The sequence below is a fragment of the Lagopus leucura genome, unplaced genomic scaffold (genome assembly GCF_019238085.1).
Source record: "Lagopus leucura isolate 7727_CA_CO unplaced genomic scaffold, USGS_WTPT01 Super-Scaffold_100002, whole genome shotgun sequence".
Taxonomy (NCBI): Eukaryota; Metazoa; Chordata; class Aves; order Galliformes; family Phasianidae; genus Lagopus; species Lagopus leucura.
The window spans coordinates 50,578,062-50,600,510 of record NW_024962263.1 but is presented as its reverse complement, the minus strand read 5'-3'; the positions used below and the strand labels follow the sequence as shown (position 1 = coordinate 50,600,510).

At 38.4% G+C, this 22,449-nt stretch overlaps 1 protein-coding gene across 3 annotated transcripts in view; it reads right to left on the bottom strand.

Annotated features, from left to right (window-relative positions):
* SPIDR (scaffold protein involved in DNA repair) overlaps window positions 1-22,449 on the bottom strand; it is a 198,927-nt gene that overhangs the window by 14,464 nt on the left and 162,014 nt on the right. For all 3 annotated transcript variants that reach the window (XM_042869748.1, XM_042869749.1, XM_042869750.1), the window contains exons 11-12: window positions 13,940-14,098; window positions 3,154-3,241 (exon numbers count right to left, since the gene is read on the bottom strand). In XM_042869748.1, coding sequence (XP_042725682.1) covers window positions 3,154-3,241; window positions 13,940-14,098 — 247 coding nt within the window. The remainder of the gene's footprint in view (window positions 1-3,153; window positions 3,242-13,939; window positions 14,099-22,449) is intronic.

Sequence of the window (22,449 nt, the reverse complement as noted above, 5' to 3'; positions counted from 1 at the left end):
TTAAAAAGGAAAGAAAAGAAATGTGACCTTAAAAAAGGCATTTCAATTTGGCCAGTTAGTATTATTTTATAATAATGTCCTAAATGAACCACACAATTTTCTTATTAAGAGCAATGGGAAAACAAAATAATGACTGTCTGAAGTAGAAGCTGAGATAACAAAACAATATGCACAAATTCTAAGTGAAATCAGCCTGTGTATCATTCTTTCCCTAATCTGACATCGATCCTCATCACAAAAACATCTTGTGATTTGGCATGCTTGGCAAACACTGCAACTTTTTCAAGGTGACAGTGCTTGTTTTGCACTTTTTTAGTATGTGGTAGGGGTGCCCTGATTATTTATTTCTCATCATCCATAACTTGTCTGAGATTTGGGGACTTCTGCATGTGGGTGGGTTTTTGTGATAGTAAACAGCTGAAGAACTTTAAAAGCTGCTAAATTAAATCCAGGACAGCACAAGGAGATAATGAAGAACAGGAACTCAGCAACTACAAGAACTGCTTTTTTTGTGTTATGCCGAATTTTCTCTCCCCTTAAAAAGTATTGTGACATAACAACCCTATCTCCATTTAAAGAATGAGAAAGGCTTCTGAGAAATAAAAGATGCTACACTACAGTAATTTTTATTTTGGACTCGGTAAATATTCGTATAACATTGTTAGTTGCTAATAAAGCATTTCATTTAATACAATAAATACAAATCTGCTAAAGACAGCTGTATATCCATATCCAAACAATCTGTCTATAGCAAAAAAAAAAAAAAAAAAAAAAAACACGAACCGCACGAGCTCATTATTTGCCTCTGACAGCACTAAAAAAGATATGCAAGTCCGTGCCACAGATCTCTGCAGAAACTTCATCAAATAATTGGCAGTATGATTTAGGCGTTGTTGCTTAAATCACAGAATCACAGAATGGCCTGGGTTGGAAGGGAACTTGAGGATCATGAATCTCCAACCCCCCACCACATGCAGGGATACCAACTCCCATGTAATACCAGACCAGGCTGCCCAGGGCCCCATCCAATCTGGCCTTGAACACCTGCAGGAACAGGGCATCCACAGCCTCTCTGGGCAGCCTGTTCCAGCACCTCACCACTCTCTCTGTAAAGAACTTCCCCCTGACATCCAACCTAAATCTCCCTTCCCTTAACTTAAAACCATTTCCCCTTGTCCTGCAGTTATCAACCCTTTCAAAGAGTTGATTCCCCTCCTGTTTGTAGGCTCCCATTAGATATTGAAATGCTGCAATGAGGTCACCCTGCAGCCTTCTTTTCTCCAGGCTGAACAAGCCCAGCTCCCTCAGCCTGTCTTTGTAGGGGACGTGCTCCAGCCCCCTGATCATCTTTGTGGCCCTCCTCTGGACCCTCTCCAACAGCTCCCTGTCTCTTTTGTACTGTGGGCTCTACACCTGGACACAGTATTCCAGGTGGGGCCTCACAAGAGCAGAGTAGAGGGGGACAATCACCTCCCTGTTCCTGCTGGTCACCTCTCTTTTGATGGAGCCCAGGATACCATTTGCTTTTCGAGCTGCAAGGGCACGCTGCTGGCTCATGTTAAGTTTCTCATCTCTCAAGACCCCCAGGTCCTTCTCCACAGGGCTGCTTTCACGGACTGCTCCTTCCAGTCTGTATGGATGCCTGGGATTCCTCCAGCCCAAATGCAAAACTCTGCACTTTGCCGTGTTGAACCTCACCAGGTTCACCTGGGCCCACCTCTCTAGCCTCTCGAGGTCCCTCTGAATGGCATCCCTTCCTTCCACCGTGTCGACCGCACCACTCAGCCTGGTGTCGGATGTGCTTTCAAAAACTATGTAAAACTATACTTCTTGTACAAGGTAAAATGTATCTCAGCTAAAAAACCTGCACTTTACCAAAAATTTGCAGAAGTAGAATACATCTTGATACCCTGTAGAATGGATTGGTATTTAAACCTGTGGCAGAAGTGTAAACTGCATGATTATGGAAAGTTTTCATCATTTCTAGGTTGTCAATAAAATAGAGAAAAAGAAGAACAAATGAAAATAACAATGCTGAAGAATATTTAAAAGTTTTGCTCCGTCTGTGTAAATTTTCATTGTTGTCCACAGTATTTTAACATACAAAACAATCCTCTCCTCTGAGACTTCTAAAATGTGTGGATGAAAGGGAGAATCAAAGCAAGAATGGTAGTTTCATTCATTTCCAGTCTTGGTTTTATAACCAAGTTCTGAACTTCTTATTATTCAAAATAAATCCCTGTACAATCCCAATAACTCTGTAGATTGCAGCAAGAAGAATCTCAGAGTTCAGAAATGTCTAGGAATAACTAGGAATATCCTCTTGCGAAGTCCTCTGTTTTTAAAATTTATTTCCAGATTTTTCTTCCTAGACTCTAAAATAAATTTTTAATACCAGAAACTTCCTCCCCTAAGAACAGCTGTAGAGGAACAGCTATAAGACAGCACAAGCACTTGGTTACCAAGATTCTCAAATGAGCTTTTCATTTCAGATGCCACTTGATTTGACAGAACTCCTTTTCAAATACAAAAGCTGATTAAATGAAAATTAAAGATGCAGTTTTGGATTGGAAAATGTATAATAATATACTCAAAATCTATTTTAATACTTCATGTTGGGAATTTTCACCATTTCCCAAAATCACAGAAACTTTTATTACTTTTAGTAGGCAATTTTCGTTCTTATATTTTGACTGCCTTCACAACAGGATGGACAACTGTCAGCCAGAATCATCCTAACTGAAAATAGACTCAATTCCATCAGTTGGTCTGTCCTCATGGGGACTAATCTTCAGAAGAGTGTTTTTAAATATAAGGCTGAAAAGTTCTTCAAAAGAATGTATCATTTATGCATGTAGATTTATCAAATAGCGTGGAGCCAGCTGGTATCTTTTCCTCCTGTGAGCAGAGGAAATGAATAATTTGGCTGGATACTCTATCATTTTAGTTCTAGATGGTTAATAAAAGTTTGATTGCATCAGATTGGAAAGAAGCTGCTGATCCAGAGTCTCAGGTTGGCCTAGGATAGATGGTGGAACCAACAAAACAAATATCATTAGATAAAGAGAGAATCTGATTCCCCAGATACGTTACACTACTAAGAAAAACAGTAATTATAGTGAAAAAGTACATTTCCATAATAACAAGACTTACCATTTCAGAGTCTTGACTTTGTCCAGGAACTTTTACAGGCACTACTGGAGGCCACAAACTGTCTATCAGACTGAAAAGTCCTAACGCCCTTCAAAAAGACCAATAAAATTAGCTTTAGAGTGGTTTCCACTGTTAGATGCTGTACTATAAAGATTCATTAAGAAATACAATTTAAACCATTGCATGATTATGAAAACAATTTTAAATCATATTTGTTTTCTACAAGCTGGTTTTGATTTGGTCTAATTAAATCTCCATCATTTCTGCTGCATGGTGGAGAGGGAGGGAAGGGACGCATCGCAGACAGTGACTAGCAAGTCATATTTAATTCTTTCCCATGAACAGCCTGTGACATGGTAAAATCCAGGGCAAGTGGGGTATGTGCTAGTTTGGGAAGGACACAGACACCAGTACAACTTTGAAAAAATAGCTTTTAACTATTTAGACGGCAGCTTGAACAAAATGTTTTGCTTCTAACATCTTCATTTCTTGCTTTTCTCTAACACTGATTGCCACTGCTGTTAGGAAAGTTAGCAGTGAGATAGGAGTAGAAAGACAGGCAAGATTTTGTTATCTGAAGTGTACCCATGCCTTAGAGTACAAATGTGCAAAGAACCATCCCCTTCCTATGCAGCTGCTCATTTGGTTATGATTCTTTTCTTTTGCAAGTTTTCCACCTTCAGTTTAGAAACAAACAAAATGAACAGCCCTGCATACTAAGATTAACTGCTGCAAACCCTTCAGCTTTCGCACGCAAAGCTGCGATGTGCAGCAGTTCGGTGGCTGGCTTGTTGGTTGATGTGTCATCCATGCAGTAAAAGCAGGAACATCCAAGGGAGAGGCCAAGAAAATAGCTGAGGGAGGGGAAAAAGCTACAGATAACCAACTTGAAGAGGCGTGCATTTTTGAGTTTAAGCTCTCTGTTATCTTGTCCTAGCTCTCTGTGCATGTTCTGTGTGGTTAAAGCACAGAGATCTGGATTTTAACCCCACAGTGCCTCTGAGAACTGTCAATTTGTTCCTCCAATTATGAAAGCCACCACTTCCAAAACAATTCTAAAATGAAGTACAAAACTTGCTGAAGGTAATCTTAGGTTCTAACCAAAAGTGCTTTGAAGAAAAAAAGGCAGGCCCTTGTTCTTGACTGAAGCACACTGCAGTATGCTGCTTCTTTTCAAGGAGTAACAGATCTTTAAAGTTCTGCTTTTAATCACTTCTGCTTGAGCTTACCTAATTTCATATTTCCCTCACCCTTCTTTTCAGCCTTAAAATGCTTGTGTTTTGGGTATCTAATGTCAGTCAGCTTCTTCCCATATTTTTTCATAAAGCAGCAGGTATCACATATGAGAATGCTAACAGTGATGCCTATGGACCAATACTATATGAATTTAAATCTCTGGGAGTGACTGAATCTCAAGGGATAATGCTTTCATTTTAAGATTTGGGTAACCAAATGACAGGTTAAAAAGATGCTGCTGCTGTCTGTAGTTGTGTTCCCCACAGTGATTCAGAGACCAGGAACAGAAATACGCCACCCTTCTACAAAAGCGAGAGAAGAAAAAGGAAGAGAGAAGAAAAGAATTTGCTGACTTATATGGCATCATCATTCCTGTAAAAGGAAAAGGCTGAGTACAGAGCCTGAGGTTTTTGTTTTGCATTTTGTTTTTAGCAGAATATTACAACATACAAAGCAACTCTTCTTAGGTATTAATCAGACTTTAAAGCAAAAATGACCACATCTCAATTTCTTGACAAGGTGACATTTTCAGTCTTCTACCATACAGAAAAGATCCTTCTCTGTATTTGCAGGAGGGCCAGTGCCCAGTGGAGCAAACTGCCCTTGTTAAGTGGGACACAAGGAAGGAGAACTACTGAAGCAGAGAGCTTCTGTGTGACAAAGGAAGCTAAACAAGTGATGTTACTCACTTGACACTGAGTATATGGGCAGGATATGTATAATAGCATGCTGCAAATTTTGTGTTTGTTTGTATATGTGCATTCAGAAATCATGTATTTATCATCTTGGAGCCCAGATATAATCACATCTCTGCACAGACCTTACATTGATCTACCAGTGAAAATCTGTGTTTTTAAGTTTGCACAAGCAATACGGAGCTATCTCCCAGTCTTTAGTTCTCCTCTAGCTTGCAACTCAATGTCAGAACATCTATGACAGTATTGTGTCCTTTTGGAGGAGTTCATAAACTGCTTGAGCTAGAAGTACTTAATTATTACTGAATTACAGTATTTGTTTACAAACAGGGGGAGGAGCAGCACTGTGCAGCGAGTGTCTCCTAAACATCTTGGACTCATCCTTCTCTTTGACTCCAGTCAGGCAAACCACAAGTACATTTGCCACCCAAAGGATGTGCAAGTTCCAAGACACATCATGCAGGGATGAGGGGATTCTCCTCTGTAGAAAGGGGAGTTCTGCCCTTGAGCTGTCCCTGATGGGCCCAGGAATGTATCAGTCAGAGTCCCTGGTGAGGGGCTCCCCTTAACTTCACCCACTCCCATGCCCCCAAGAAAATTAACTCTCTCTTTACACTTATGGACTTTGACTTGCAGAAGGATGAATGGGGGGGGGGGGGGGGGGGGGGGGGGGGAGGCAACCACAGTGGAGAAACGGCAAGACATTGTGTCCTCCTCTGCAGAAAATCATTATCCTTGTGGAAATAATAAAATTCATTCTCTTTATTGGGCATGCAACACTCAAATCCCACTTCAATCTGACTTGAACAATGGGTTATTTTATCCAATAAATGTATCCTTCTTCAGATGTAGAATCGGGACAAGAGATGAACAGCTGGCTCTGTGCTACAGTGAGGAAACTTGGTTAGCCCTGATGTGCACAAAGAACCTTTCTCATTACAGAAGGCAAAATAAAAACCTAATGATTTAGATCCACGAGAGTAATCACTAGTCACTATTTCAAAAAATATATGTAAAATTTTTATGACAACAGTATAGACTTCTAAAAAAAAATGAAGAATAAGAAGTGAAAAGAAACAAGCACACGATTAGAAGAATTTTTAACCATTAAAATACTAAAATATTTTAATTATTAACATTTGTATTACTGAGATGACAAGGACTTTATTGTAATATTCTATAATCTTCCTTCAAAAAAAACCAAGGAAACAGGAAACAGACAGAAGTTACCTCAGATTCTAAATAACGGATTAAATCTTCTAATAGCATGTCAAACTGCAATTGTCTGTTTGATAAAAATCTTTTTGACCCATACAAAATATGTATCCGTCCTGTACTTATCATTGACATAGCAAGATCACAAGTAATCCAACAGAGTTTTAAAATATTGACTTTTGTAGAGGTGTGGACCTTGGACAGACAGGTCCTCCACGTACAGGTACACTTCCCTCCTGTAAATTAACACCTTTAAGGTTTGCTAAAACACAATGATACTGTTATATATAACGTGTGTGTATACACACAGACGTGAGCATGTACATATGACATAGGCTGTTGGCAAAATAATTATTTTTAGTATTCTAGATTATTTTTATTATTCAATATGCTTAAAATACATCCTCTTAGATTTTGCTTGCTAAAATGTCTTTTCTGTGTATCAATAAGTGCAAACTGCGTGTTATGTACCCAGACAGCAATCAGAACATTTTAAAGATTGCCCATGACTGAGAAAATGCAAAATATGCTTGCAGCACGTGCAGGAATTAATCCTGACCTATTAGCAAATCATCCTGTCTGATAGTTGCACTACTTGCTGGAGAGTGACTGATACTAACAAAATAGCATTTACATTTCCATCCAATAATTCTTGTCATACATGATGACTGTGCTGCCCAGTACACAATAAGTTGCTTTCTTTTGCTCACCTAACTATCTTCTTTAATTTCACAGCTCAGTAGATAACAGAAGTTACCTTCTACTAGCCTTCCTAGCTTGTTCTGCCCTTCACTGTGAAGTCAAATGGCATACATTCATATGTGCACACAAACACATATGTTTGCCCTATGATTTTTGATAAAAAAAAAAACATACAAATTAAAGAGAAAAGTCCTTGTAGTTCTATTTAGAAACCTGGTAAATTACAAATCTGTATCTACAGTCTCGTTACATCCCTGATCCTGTGGACATTTCATGCTATAAGTTATACTGAAAAAGTCGAACAACTTAAAACTTGGGATTTTCAGAGCAGCGTTTCACTGGTTTTCTGTTTCTTAAGTTATAGTAAGCAGTTACAGTGTCAAACAATACTCTCATCTGAACTGGGCAGATTTTGTTTGTTTCTCTCACAAGCATGAAGTTTCATCTACAGTTCTGGTCCAGAAGCGGTGCGTGTGATGTGCCTGACTCAATTTTTAAACAGTACAGATACACAGCTATGATTTTTGAGCACAAAGCAGCTTATAGTTTGGTGGATTTTTCCATTTTAATAACAACCCCGCAGAATACATCAGAAACACCAAAGACGATCTAGGAAGAAAACAATGCCTCTAACTAGGAAAGAAGAAAGACTAAATAGAGGAGAGGAAGAAGATAGGATTCTCCACCAATATCTTCCACAGCTTTGACATAGCACTTCTCTGTTTCCTGCTCTGTTTCTCTTCCAATTTTAAATCTGAATGCAAACAGTTTTCTTTCAGCATTATTACTGTTGCAGACTCAATGTTAAGAACTCACAAATAAAAATAAAGCAACTTCTAGCCCTCTGTGAAACTTTACTCAACATTGGAAAGAAATTCACTAGAAATCGCATAGGATGCATGACCCTGAACTACCAAGAGACAAGCAATCCAATCATAATGGTGATGCTGCAAGCTACCTTTCCATCTAATTTACATACTAAGATCTGACAGTACACAACCTGTGCAACATTGTGTTTTCTCAGACTTGCATCTGAGAACAAGCAACAGAAAAATAAGGTAAAAAACAGAGCCTATTAAACTAGCATCTCAGTTAAAATACAGATACATTAAATCACTTTGTTGACAAAATTATTAATATGCTTTAATAACTATCTTCTGTAATACACTAGAATTTATCCGTGCTATATTAAAACACTAAAATTCTAAGATAAAACTTTTCCTACACTATGAGTATGCCTGTTTCACCCTGCAGTGCTGGTTACTGAACAGACTCATGACAGAAGTACTGAATATGCAAAGCAGCAGTCACTGCTTGTTAAAGAGCACAAAGCCACGGAAAAAACCCTCTGATTTTCTCATGCATAATCAGTCATTAAAATAATAATATATATATATATACATTAAAAACTTTAATGTAATTACTTAAATTATGCTCTAAGTGGAACTCAGCTTTTAACCACAGCAATTACTGAAGTGTTTCAGGACCTCAAAACCTCAGAGATGTGGGTGGCTCTTTTAGATGGCAGTCTCTTTGGAAGCGGGAAAACCAAAGGAAGGAAGTTATGACTTCCTTGCTCTGTGGAGAAGTCTTACTATTACATTTCCTGTCAACGTCTACCAGTTGAAACGCTTTGTTTTGTAACAGTTAGCAGTGGTCCTACACTTCTAAATGTAAAACAAAATCGAAAAGAAAGTATACAGTCACAGAATCATAGGGGTTGGAAGAGACCTCAAGAGATCACCGAGTCCAGCCTCCCTGCTAAAGCAGGTTTCCTACAATAAGCCACAAAGGTAGGCATCCAGATGAGTCTCGGATATCCCCACAGAAGGAGACTCCACAACCTCTCTGGATAACCTGTTCCAGTGCTCCACCATCCTTACTGCAAAGTTCTTCTGCATGTTTGTAAGGAACTTCCTATTTTAGGCCATTACTCCTTGTTCTATCATTATGCACCACCAAAAAGAACTTGGCCTCATCCATTTGCCACTCATCTCTCTTAAGATATTTATAAACATTAATTAGTTCTCCCCTCTGTCTTCTTTTCCTCAGGCTGAACAGACCCAGGTTACTCAGCCTTTCCTCATATAGGAGATGTTTCAGGCCATTAATCATCTTTCTGACCCTCTTCTAGATTCCTTCTAGGAGATCCCTGTCTTTTTTGGACTGGGGAGCCCAGACCTGGGCACAGTAGTCCAAATGTGGTCTCATCAGGGCTGAGTAGAGGGGGAAGATCCCTTGACCTGCTGGCCACACTGTTGTTACTGCACACCAGGATACCATTGGCCCTCTTCGTCACAAGGGCACACTGCTGGCTCGTGTTTAATCTGTTGTCTATGAGAATATCCAGGTCCTTCTCCACAGAGGTCCTTTCCAGCAGGTCATCCCCTAACCTGTACTGATGCATGCAGTTATTCCTCCCCAGGTGCAAGACTTGCTCTTGTTGAACCTAACCAGGTTCCTCCCTACCCAACTCTCCAGTGTGTCCAGTTCTCACTGAAAAGTAGCACAGCCTTCAGGCATGCCAGACACTCCTCCCATCTTTGTATTGTCAATAGACTTGCTAAGGGTGAACTCTATACCTTCATCCAGGTCGTTGATGAAGATGTTGAACAAGATCTGACCCAGTACCAACCCCTGGGGAACACAGCTAGTTACAGGCCTCCAATCAACTCTGTGCTGCTGATGACAACCCTCTGAACTCTGCCAGCCAGCCAGTTCTCAATCTATCTCACCACTCTTTCATCTATCCCACACTTTCTAAGTTTCATAACAAGTATGTTGTGGGAGATTGTGCCAAACACCTTGCTGAAGCCAAGGTACATACACAACAGACACTACTCTCCCTCCATCTACCCAGCCAGCTCAGGAAAAAAAAAAAAAAAAAAAAAAAAAAAAGAAGAAAAAAAAAAAGAGCAGAGGAAAAAAATGATTTGTACAGACCAGAGAATTATGAGACTGAAATAAAAAAGAAAAAAAAGAGGGGAAAAAAAAGAAAATGGTGACCAGTACCACAGATTGGGATTAATCATAGAATCATAGAGTGGGTTGGTGTGGAAGGTACCTTAAAGGTCACCTAGCTCCAATCTCCAAACGTGGGCAGGGACACCTCCCCTTAGACCAGGCTGCCCAAAGCCCCAACCAACCTATTGCATGCTGCACTCATAAAGATCTGCACCAGCAGAAGTGACAAACTGTCACTGCTGCCACTGCTGAAACGCACCATCCTCCACTCACTGCGCTCACTTCCACTGGTTGGTCCCCATAAACATTCAGCAAGCTTCAATGAATGTCAGTGGGTGCCATTTTTCCCTCACAGAGGAATTAAGTTCCATACCTTTGCTTCATACGCCCTCCCACATCAGACACCATTACATCAGACTGCCCCTATTCTGCCATCTGCCACATGGCAACAAAAATGTAATGAAATATTGGTGGGAAGGTTGAACCTCTACTGTCATACCACCAATGTCCACCTCTGATATCATGGTCTGCTATAATAAAACAGCAGGAGGCATTACTTTTAAAGCAGTCCTTGTATATGTAGATTTTAGCAATATCCATGCAATATTCTCATCTTTTTTTTCCTTCTTTTTTTTTTTTTTTTTTTTTTAACTTTTTCAATATTTTTTTATCTAGGGACAAAATTGGCACTGACACCCTGCATTAATTATATTTTACAGTAAAGCATTTTCCCTCTTTCATTTCTGAATTGGTGTAATTTTTCTGTCCTGCTGGATATAAACTCCTCATCTTTCAACCTTGTAAATAAGTATTAGGAGAAGAATATAGTATGTCTGCTATACTCAGTAGTAAAACAAGTCAGTGCTTGGCAAATCAGGTGAAAGTTCACAGATTATCAAAACACAAAATATTCCGTGTGGAACTCTGGTCAGGGATAATAACATAAAGGTAATATTTTTTTGCTACTAAAGATAAATGTATAACTACAAAGTTCATCCTAGTTCATTGAGATCAGTTTATAGTAGGAAGCAGCAGACTATGCCAATTTATAGTTTATTTACTCCTGAGACATTTTAGTGAGTGCTCAGTCCCTGTATCTAATTGCATCCATTTAGTTACTGGTTATACTGGACATGCTGAAACAAATGGTCAAAATAGGAATGTTACATATTAGTTGAAATGCATGCATTTTTAGCCAGTATTTCCATTTCTAGCAGTACACCATAGAAATCTCACCTCCTCTTTCTCAAGGGGCTAAATTTATAAGGTTGACATATGAAGCAGTAAGAGGGCAAGAGATAGAAAGGCTCAAAAATCACCAGTGGCAGATCAATAAACATTTGGCTGTAGTTCTTATCCCACTTTTGTTTTGGAACACAAAGGTTTTCCTATTGGGAGAAGAAAAGGGTTTGGTTCCTCCGGTCCACCTCACAGTACAAGTCCATTTCAAAAATCAAGTCAGGTTTACAGCCAGGTTATTGCCTAGATGCAAACTATCCTTTATTATAGATTTTTTGTCACTAAAATGCAAATTCAGTTCACAATAGTGATTTTGAAATTGTATTTACTGGAATTATGTTATATAGTACTTTGAATTAAATACTTGATGATGAGGACGAATGATGGCCTGGAACATATTTCAACAGTAACAGTATTCTATTGTTAAAAAACTTTGAGAACTTCTAGAATCTGATAAATGAAAATCTCTTCTGTCTAACAGAATGACTGAGGAAGCTCCTTGTCTCCAAAAGAGACATTACAGTACACGTGACAACAGGCACATGTGGGATCTTATTAGCCATTCTTGATCTTCTCCAGATCATGTGCTACAAAGGCAGAAAAAAAGACGACTTGTATTTCCCTCATATTTCCTACATTTTATTCCCTTTTATCTATTTTAAAAGTCACTGTCAAACTCCAGGAAACAAACAGTTTAAAAGCCATCTCCTTCCAAACAATAATTGGTGTTCCGGAAGGGGGAAAAAAAATAACAAATGTGTTTCTTGCAGGGCAGACCACAGAGTTGTTCTTCACTCATGTTCTACAAGCCAAGGTTGGGAACTTTACAGGCATATCCCATCATGTGCTCAGATATACCACTGGCTCTTGAAACGCATTTATGCAGCGGCAATGAGTTCTACAGCCCAATTATACTCTGCATGAATAAGTGCTCCCTTATATTCATTTCAGCTACGGCTTGACTGTGGTTTCCATCACACCTAGATTGACACAAAACATGTCCTGACACTTAAAAGTAATAGCAAGTTATAAAACAGAACTTAAGCTAAAACAATTAGGAAAGAAAGGACAGCAATCCCCCCACCCACCCAACTTGCGCACTGAAATCACGTTTAACCACCGCTCTGTCCCTGAAGCTACACTGGCCATTTTCTTTTCATGTTTTCTAGCACGGTTACCACCAGCACAGCTCCAGCTGAGCCACCAGCATTTTCAGCAGTGTGTTTTCTAATCATCCTCAGAATAGCCAGAAGTAAGTTACTGCTGCTTTGAAAGAGAATTTACATTAGAAAAAGTCTGTCTCTTATTAGCTAGGCTGAGTACTGGAAACACCAGCAGCCAGTTGTAAAACTTCATTTGTATCCAGAATTCCAAAGCCATTATTTAATTTGTTTGGAAAAAATGTAACTTGAAAAAAAAAAAAAAAAAGCCAACAAAATAATTAAATAAGAAGACGTGTTTGTTATTAAAGATCCATAAAAATGCAAGTAGGCTTGAAATCCAAAGGATCTGAAAATTAACACTGCAAGTACATAAAAAGAGAAGCATACTGAATAGGGCTGGCTGGGAAACAACAATTCCATTTTGCTAAACATTTCAAGGCTTTGAAATTTGTTTTTGTTCCAGTATGAAACAAAAATGAGACTTTCTGAAAGTTTTCATGAAATGAAAAAGAGAGAGAGTATTCACTCCCTCTGGACCTGAAAAAATCTTCCCAGTAAAATTGTCTCCAAAATAGATAAAGTTTCTGTGAAACTTTCTGGTTTTGATGAAACAGCATTTTTTTGACAGGAAAAAAGTGTCAGATGAAATATTATAGCCATTCTAATAGCAAAGGCTTATCGAGATAGGATGTTTTTACCAGAATAAATCATGTTGAGAATTAAACCAATCTAGTAATATTTATATAGCTCCCCATGTGGATACTATATCGATTCCCATGGAAAGATACTCTAAAAGATAACTCTGTAAGATCTACTTAAAGTGGAGTTGTTTTTTCATCTAACATATTTAATACATTTTATTTTAAGAAAGTAGAAGAAATCAAAGAATTAGCAAAATGAAGGAGGTACCATAACATCTATTTATTAATTAGTTGTGGGGATTTTTCTGAAAGTCTGTGGGTGCTCTTATTCCAAAACAGCAATGCTTTTATCATTCAAGAGGGTTTTTCAGTGTTAGGTTTGTTTGCTTTGGTTTTTTTTTTTTTTTTTTTTTTTTATTTTTCTTTAGAGACACTTTAACTGTGCTTTCAAAAATGTATAGGCCTTACTGAATTAAGCTCACAAATACCAAGGAAAAATCTTTTCTTGAAACTTCAACTCAGACTAAAAAGAACAGAAGAACAGAAGAAAAAAAAAAACCCAACATATTGTAATAAACAGCTTTGCAAAGAAGAGAGATGAACTAACATTTTTAAGTCTTTGAATCTACTGAAGAGGAAGAAAATTCCTATTTTATGAACCACTGCATAAGGTAATTCTTCTAAATTCCGTTCTCTGCTAAGTCTGTTTTTGTGTGTCAGCTTATTTACACTGATTTAGGAATACGATTGGCTCAAGTGCAATTGGATCCAGCTGATGCCTACTTGATGCCCTAAAAATGGCAATGAGGATATTTAATTGAACAGAACCTGATTCAGTTGTTCCAAAGGATACTGACCACATAAATAATTAAATGGAAGATCACCACTGCCTGCCACAGCACTCAACACACTCTTCTCAAACTGTTCTCACCTTCCTCTTGTCGTTCTTTGCAAAATTTTCATTCCAGCTAAACAGCAGAATTTTCCCTCCCATCTCTTGCAGTACTGCTCAAGGTCTTTTGCAGAATCCAGACACTGTAGCTGCACTTCACTGAACATGCCATAGGCATCCTGGACAAGGAGGCATAACCTGTAAAACATTCCTGTTACTCATTTATTCTTGTTCATAACAAAATGAACAAACTTATCCTCTACAACATCTGAAGAAATCCTACCAAATAATGAATACTAGTACTAGTACCAGTAAACAAAACCAATATCATCAAAGGTTTTCCCGTATATATCTGCAGGAGGTAACATATAAAAGAGAAGTCTTACTGAAATTTACAACAAGGTCCTTCCATTCAGGATGAGAGAATCTAACTGCTAAACAATATTTGCTTTTTGTATCTATAAAGAAAGTCACATTTTTGCCTACGTTGAGGTGAATTTTTCAGTGCAGACAAAGCAATGATGCAAACGTATATATGTGTATAAATACAAAAATATCTACTTCAAAATAAATAAAGAAACATACTTCACAAGTAATAATCACAAATGTTGAAACTGGTAAAGCAAGCGCAACATTTTTTCTGACTTCAAAAGAGTTCTGATGGTTCAAGACAATGAAATGTTAATTTTATTACATTTTGAAAAAAAACCAACATGAGTAAATTCAATATTGGGTATGGAAAAAGTCCAGAGGGACTATTTTAAGGAGGTAATTAAAAAACCTGCTAAACAAACAATTTGATTCAAGTAATCTATGGAATCAGAGCTGGGAACCATTGCTTAACCAACTTGTTGGCATTTCAAGAAGGTATCACCATCGTAGCAGATAAGGCAAAATCCAGGGGATGTCAGACATTTAGACAGACAAAAATGCACTTCACAAGGTTGTGCACCTGAGATGAGTCACAACAATAGCTTGAGTCATGGAGGAAGGAGGGTGCCGTCGACAAGGTGGGCTTAACTGCCCGCCAGAAAAAACAGTTAAACATGGAAACTTTTCAAACAGCAACAAGAAATAGCTTTGAGGGTAGCACACATCTTTCCTTATTTCTAAATAAAACTCAGGAGTGTAGTAAGCAGCAGAATTCCAGAACAACTTACTTCAGCAGAGGACCAGAAGACCTCCGGAGGCCTTTCCAACTTCAACCATTCTGTGATTCTGTGATTCAGTTCATTTCAAGAGTTGATGCCAAAACTACCTTCTTCAGAGAAGTACCATTGTTCACAACAAGCCAACCCCAAATGCTTTTGGAGAACGCTACGTAATTTGCTATACGCATCCCAAAAACATCCAACAGTAGTCATTATATCTCTAAAAACTTATTTTAAATGAAATGAGCTCCTATAAATCTCTGTAGGAAATCTTACATTTTCTTAGTAGGGAGATTTAGGCACACAAAAGACCATTAATTATGGTCTTATTAATAATTAATTATATTAATTATGGTTTCCTTGTTCATTATGAACTAACTTTTTCTATATTCTACAGAAGATACAACTTTCCGAAGCCTTTAGAGATTAGTAGATGCTCAAGCACAAGCTACAAGTTTTCATTTTTTTAAATGCAAGTGCTGGTTTTGAGGACGAGAGAATGGTAGGACTGAGCACAGATGAAGGCCCCATATTTTCTCTGTATCTGTAACTATAAGGGTTACATAAAATCTTCACCTGGCAAAGCAAAGCAACTTTATGTACAACTCCTCCATAGCCTGGCAATGTTGGGATGTCTTTCACAGCCATGGAACACTGCCTTTATCTTGAGCAATGACAAACAAGAAGAAAACAAGTGTTGTTGTGAAGCATGGGCTGGAAGGATACATATCCCAATTTATGGTATGAGCATTGCTCCCAGCTTAGACAAGTGTGTGACAGGCCTAACACAAAACTGTCTTAAGTAACTTTATCCCTAGCTTCATTTTCTCTCTAAAACACTCAGTGAGATCCCTGTGGATTGGTATCACACAATCATCTTGAACTCAACAAAACAAAGACTGTTATGCTATGGCTATGACAGCACAGAAGCAGAGCAACCAACGTTGCTTGCCATGTTAGGACTTTGCAGTCACTTACAGTTCTGTTAAGTTTTAACTGATTGGACTGAAACTTCTTTGCTGTTGTTTTGTTTGGAAAACCAAAGCTAATGTGCTCTAGACTTTTCTGAAAACCAGACTAAAGAGAACAGAAAAAAAAAAAAAAAAATCAAACAGTTTTGTTTATACTAGCAAAACATTCAGTGACTTCTAATTGTGAAAAATCAGGCCTTCATATCTTGGAGCAAGCAAGGGCCAACTGAGCTAGTGTCTTAGATCCAATCAGTTCAGCAGTCTGTTAACTGATCGCTGGAATTTCTCCTGTCTTTAGTGAGAAATTACTGAACACAAGTAGGCCTCAGACTAGCTGGCACCATGCTCACATTAAGTCCCCTGGGACACATTAATTGCCCAAATAGAATTAACTCAGTTGGTGCCGAATATATCAAGCCACTGAAAGTGCATTTCCCTCATTCCTTTAAGCCAAGCAAAGAGGTGGTTGCTCTCAGACATGGAAATCTCAACTTCCCAGCTTCCAGCCTGCACATTTCCAGCCCTTCATGGTGACAACCATGGTGTCTCCTGGCTAGCGCAGGAGACAGATCTAATAATAACAACAAAAAAAATACTGTAGTCTAATAATAGAGTCAAACAGTAACAATAATAGTATAATAAAAATATATAATAAACTTTATAATCATCCTCTGATTATAATCTATATCTCTATATTTCTAATCATCAGCTCCCAGACAATGAACTCACTGAAATTAAACTCCAAGTTGCACAGAGTACTACTTCTAGATGAGGATGCATTATACGCAGTGTTAGGGGCTGAAGCTCCCACTCCAGCTTCTAGTGTATGCAGCACAACATCCTAGGTCAAATGATGGGGGAATGGTCATCAGATGACCAAGCTTGATATATAGAAGTAAAGGAAGAAGTATGTAACTTGATGCTCATAGCACTAATGTGCCCATTCATACTAGGAACACGTTCATGATTATTGGTGTAATGAAAAAAATAAAACTCAGCAGCAGATCCTCTTGCCCCAGACTCAAATCACTTGTTGTATTAGGATCACACGTGAGCAGACACTTAATATACTGCTACACTCACTTTAACAGCATCCAAAGTAAACATGATTTCTCTACAGCATGAATTTAAAATGAAATTAATATATCCATTCATCTGGAAGACAGAATTTCAGAAATAATCTTGAGATCCCTGATTTTTAGTCTGAAAGATGAGGAACATCCCAGACAAACTCTACTTTGAAGCTCACTGCCAGGATGAAAACCTATGTCTGACTTACAAGACAAGAGACAAATTCAAACTGAATACTTGACCCCAGGAATTAAACACTTATATTTTGTGCATAGCTATTAAAAATTCTTTTTCCATAAAATGCAGCATTTGTACTGAATCGGTTAATCAGTGAGAACATACCTTAACCAATGGCAAATGTGTTACCAAATTGTTAGAAAAAGGGAGAATATCGCCATTTTTTATCAGAGGTACTCATGTAATTAGGAAATTAAGGCCATCTTCACTTCTGAGACAACGGGATGAAACCCCATACAAGACGTGAATTTAAAATATGGCATTGGAAACATGATTTTTTCATGTAAAGGAGCAGATAATTCATTCCAGGAGTGAAGGGTGGCAGGAAAAGCAGTAGAGGAGTGAATGCAGACTAAGGAAAAGGTGAAATATGACTCACTGGTTGTAACAAAGGGGTGAAGATAGGGGAACGATAAGAAAGTGAGGCAGAAATTAGCCTTATTTTTTTAAAGTAATGGCACAATAAGTCTCATGCAAAAGCTTGGGAAAATTTTGTTCATTTGCTAATAGCCTGGAGCAAAGATTAGGGACTAGGGGAAGACAAGACTGATTACTCTGCGTTATTTTTATGACGGTGCTAATATTTAGGACAAAATGGCTCCCAGTCGAAATCTGGAGAGGATTACAGGATTACACCGTCATGCTGTTCTCCTTAGTTAGTCACTCTTTCTGGGTACAGAGAGCAAGTTTCTGGTTTGGGTTGGGTTTTTTTGTTGTTTTTTTTTTGTTTGTTTGTTTCCTAATACTTTTATACACATGAAAAACCATATCTGTGCACACTGCTGCCTTGTATCAGGCAGGTAACTTTCCAGAGAGGTCAGAATGACTAAAAAGCTTAAGCTTTCGTGCCTTCCAGCCTCCTCGGTGGTTAGTAGAAAAGAATAAGAAAAACGATTACCTGAAGAGATGACACAAGCAAGAAGGCAAAAACTGACTGATGGTGCAGTGGATTGCATTCACTAGGGTGCATTCAGAGTCTTGTGAAAACAAACGGCAGACATTTATCATAAACAGATTTGAACTAACAAGTAACTGTTTTGCCCTAGGACAGGAAGACAGCCATATGGATCATACAAGCTTTCTTCTGTGCACGGCTAAGCTATGAAGTCCAGCTGAAGGAGCATGACCAGCAGACAAATGCAATGATAAATGCGGTGATCAGAAGGGACTTATTGTTCTGATGGAAAGAAAGGAAAGAATTAGGGAAATGTCTGAAAACGAACTACATTGTATCAGCCCTGATATTTGCTCAGTCTTTATCTCAACCACCCCCAAGACAGTTGTTGCTTCTTTTCTTTGTGTGACAGAAGGACTTATCTCTGAGGCGCGGCCCTCGTAGAGGCATAAAGCACACATAAACAAAACTCCCCTCTCTCTTAATCTCCAGAGGCACAACACTACCTACACAATTCCAATCCAGCAACTTGTCTGGTCAAGTCTCAAGGTGGAGCTGGTTAACTCCTGCTAATATGGCTCAGATTCAAACTGTAACCTGCAGGACACCACCCTACAGGGATTTGATGTATTCCTACCTTACACAGACCTTGAACACCTGTATTACCTCAGAAAAATCAAAGCTCAGTTCACTCGTCTAAAAACAGAGGATAGCTATCTATTTCCCTCGTCCTCCATATCAGTAGAGGGATTTCCCTATTAAAAGCCCCATATTCACTGGATCCGATCTAAACTGCTACATGTTCCCTTTCAAAAGCTACCTGACATAGCCTTCCTCATCCTCTGAAGATTCAGAATACTCTGTCCAAAATCCATGCCATTCGCTGTCACTAAACAAAAGCTCCAAGGAGCTGCAGTAACTGTGGATTGAATGGAGTTGGACTAGATGGCCTTCAGAGGTCCCCTCCAACTGTAAGGATTATAAAAATGTATGATATAGCCTTTCTGTACATAGGTCACAGATGCATAGAAGAAAACATAAACATCACTATTTCCAATTCATAAGGGCTCAAAGACTTCTGATCCAAGTACAGACATTCCCAGCACCTAAGCTGGTGCTCTGATTTGAAACACTTGAGGTAACCAAAATGAAAATCGGAGGTTTAAAATAACTGAGAAGGAGGGTTTACGACCAATTTTTACTAGACATTTATGGAAGCATCAAGAAGGAAACAGAGAAGAGGGTTCAAGAATGTTGGATCTGGCAGAGAGGGAACAGAGCACACAGCTGCCACTGGACACACAAGTTCTCCAGCTAGAGATAGCCTATCTTTAAAATGGATTGGTGGGAACTGCACATGTGACAGGATTACAACCAGGGAAATAAGCAAGTCTTATCTCAGCATCTAAAATAGAAAATATGTAGCAGAGGCCTCCTCGGTCTCAGGAAAGGAATCTTTTCTTCGCAGATGGTTCTCAATATGAGCATAACAGAATATTTACACACCACCCTTTGCAAATAACTCCCTACAGTAACTATACCAAACTCACCATTTTGTATTTTCCTTTGTTTTTAATTCCATTTTTCATATGTATGTTAAAAATAAAATGTAAAAAAATGAAAAATAGCATGAGAGAGTAGAAAGTAACAGTTGCTTATTTTTATTCACCTCTTTGAATAGTCAACTGCTTCAATACAGACTGCAAAAATCAAATGTAACTTCCACAGAGTCTTTCAGGAACCTCCACATGCTTACTGCTTTCTCCATTTCTTCATTTGGGTTCGTTCTTCCACCTACTATTTTCTCTCTACAATGTGAAGAAGCACATACCTTCCATTGTGAGCTACTTTTGTGGGAAACTGCTTTCACACGTAGGAAGAATCCTGTATGAGCCAAGCATAACAGCACACCTGCCTTTTTAATGCAGAACATGCACATTTTGAATGGAGCTCCACACTGCAGCTTTCTGACTCAAAATGTGGAACACCAACTGCTTTGTGAGAACTACTTACAAACCCTTGCGAATGGATGTAAAACAAAATCAGACGGGTTTTGATATGTGCAGTGATGACCACGGCTTCACAACTGACAACTTTTCAGCATAACCCTGTTCTCCTACAAAGTTTTCCAACGGCACCAAATGAACTTCTTAAACTTCCCATCACACACTGTCTCTAAATGCACTTTCAAATCCTTAAATCGTTGATCTGTCTTATCTGCAAGCAAAATTTTACTTTTAAAAGTAAACAAAACATTTAAAATGATAAAATGGCATTCCCACCATCCACATAAATGCAATATACAAATTATAGCCTAAGCTATAATCTCAGTTATAGATCTGCAATTGACAAATATTTCCAATATCACAACAAAACTTCAGTTATGTCATATTCATAAATGAATACGAAAGTTTTGCTACATCAATAGTTTTAATTAAAAGTAACTATACAATATAAAAAATAATATAGCAACAGTTGGTTTGGAAGACAGGAAGCTAAAGAAAAATAGATGCCTCAGTACTGGCTAAAAAATGTGTAACAGTTCAGCCACAGCAAACCAGTAAGTAGTTTCCCACTCCAGATCCCCCCCCACATCTCTCCATTACAACACTAAACTGCACATAATTTATGGTCCGCCTGCTAAAATGCATTCCATAGAGTTTGTTACGCAAATAAAAACAAATTTTGGGTGGTAACAGAAAAGCAAGCACATCAGATTGTCCTAGTTTGTTTCAGACTTCTATGCTCTAAGTTGTAGTAGCTTTAAAAAAAAAGAAATGATACGCACACTCCTCAGGTTCCTCAGTGTCCCCAGTACCGCTAGTTCAGTATCAATTCAGAGGAAAAAAAAGATTTTCCCATATGACCTACTTATTGAGAGGAAAACATATATTACAGAAACTTACAGGCTCCACTAAAAACTTCAAATCTCTGTTATGGATGATCTCCAGCAGAAAAATCATGTTCCATATATTATGTGTAATTACCATCCAGCCATTTACAGTACTTATCTATGAATCTGAGGAGGAGTTCTTTGTTTACTTTTTTTAATCTTAAGACTACGTAATTACAGTTTTGGCATCCAAGAATTCCAACAGTCAGTGAGGTGATGCCAAAAGATCTCCTGCAAGGTGCTCAGCACCCTCCTTTCCAAGAAAATCAGTATTCAAATGCTGATCCTGGCAACATTTCACATAATCTTTGCCAATACCGCATTTCCTCCACACCTCAGTTTCTTATACGTAAAAATCAGAATAAAAGTCCTGTCCTCAAAGGGTGACTAAAAAACTATAACTGGTATCTAGAAAACTATAGGATGGTCCAAAAAGAAGAATAGGTCCAAAACATTTATATGCTAGATCTCACTTGAGCTGAGGGAGGAGGCTATATATTTATCTATATCTGTGCAGATCTGTCATGGGCTTGCAGCAGCAACCCATGTCTTCTGAGCTACGGGGTTTTAGAGAACTGTCAACTCCTGCTGCAAAACCCATGGTGAGTGCTTTACACAATTGCAGCACCTGAAATGAAGCAAGAACACTGCAGCAGCAGCAAATTGGGATTCACCTGATTTACTTCTAAACCACATAAATGGAATCGTAGAAGACTTTGGTAAAAAAAAAAAAAAAAAAAAAAGAAAAATAATGCATCAAATTAAAAAATAAAAATAATAATAATAATAAAAAAATTTAAAAAGGACTGCCCATCTCAGAGGGCACAGAACATCCCAAAGTACATTCTTGGTAGCAAAGCATTATGCTTGTGCTTCTACAGTGCGTGTGAAAGGTAAGTGAAATACGCTAACGCTACAGGATTTCTTTCAGAGCTGCGTCTGTATAAGACATGCTGCTGTTTCAGTGCCACATCATCCCACTGAAAAAGCACAAAAATATAATAATATTCACTCAAAAAAGCAGAAGAACAAATGCAAAGAAGAAAAGCAGAAATTAAATCTTGCTGGGGCACCTGCTGTGTCAGAAAAGCAACTTTCTAGTGTTCCTTGAGGGGTCTGCCGTTAGTGTTTTGCTCTCATGTCGTTTCCCTTTCCTCTCGCTTCCTGTCTGCGTTTCCTAGGTGTGTTTTTAAAAGAGGGAGAGGGAACATGTTTGTGTGTAGCATGTTTACAAGAGTTATGGTAGCAGTTCTCAGCAGTCCACCGAGAGTTCTAGGAACTGGCCCCTGCTATTTTATTCTAGGTCAATGTCAGCTCATGTCAGGCAGGAA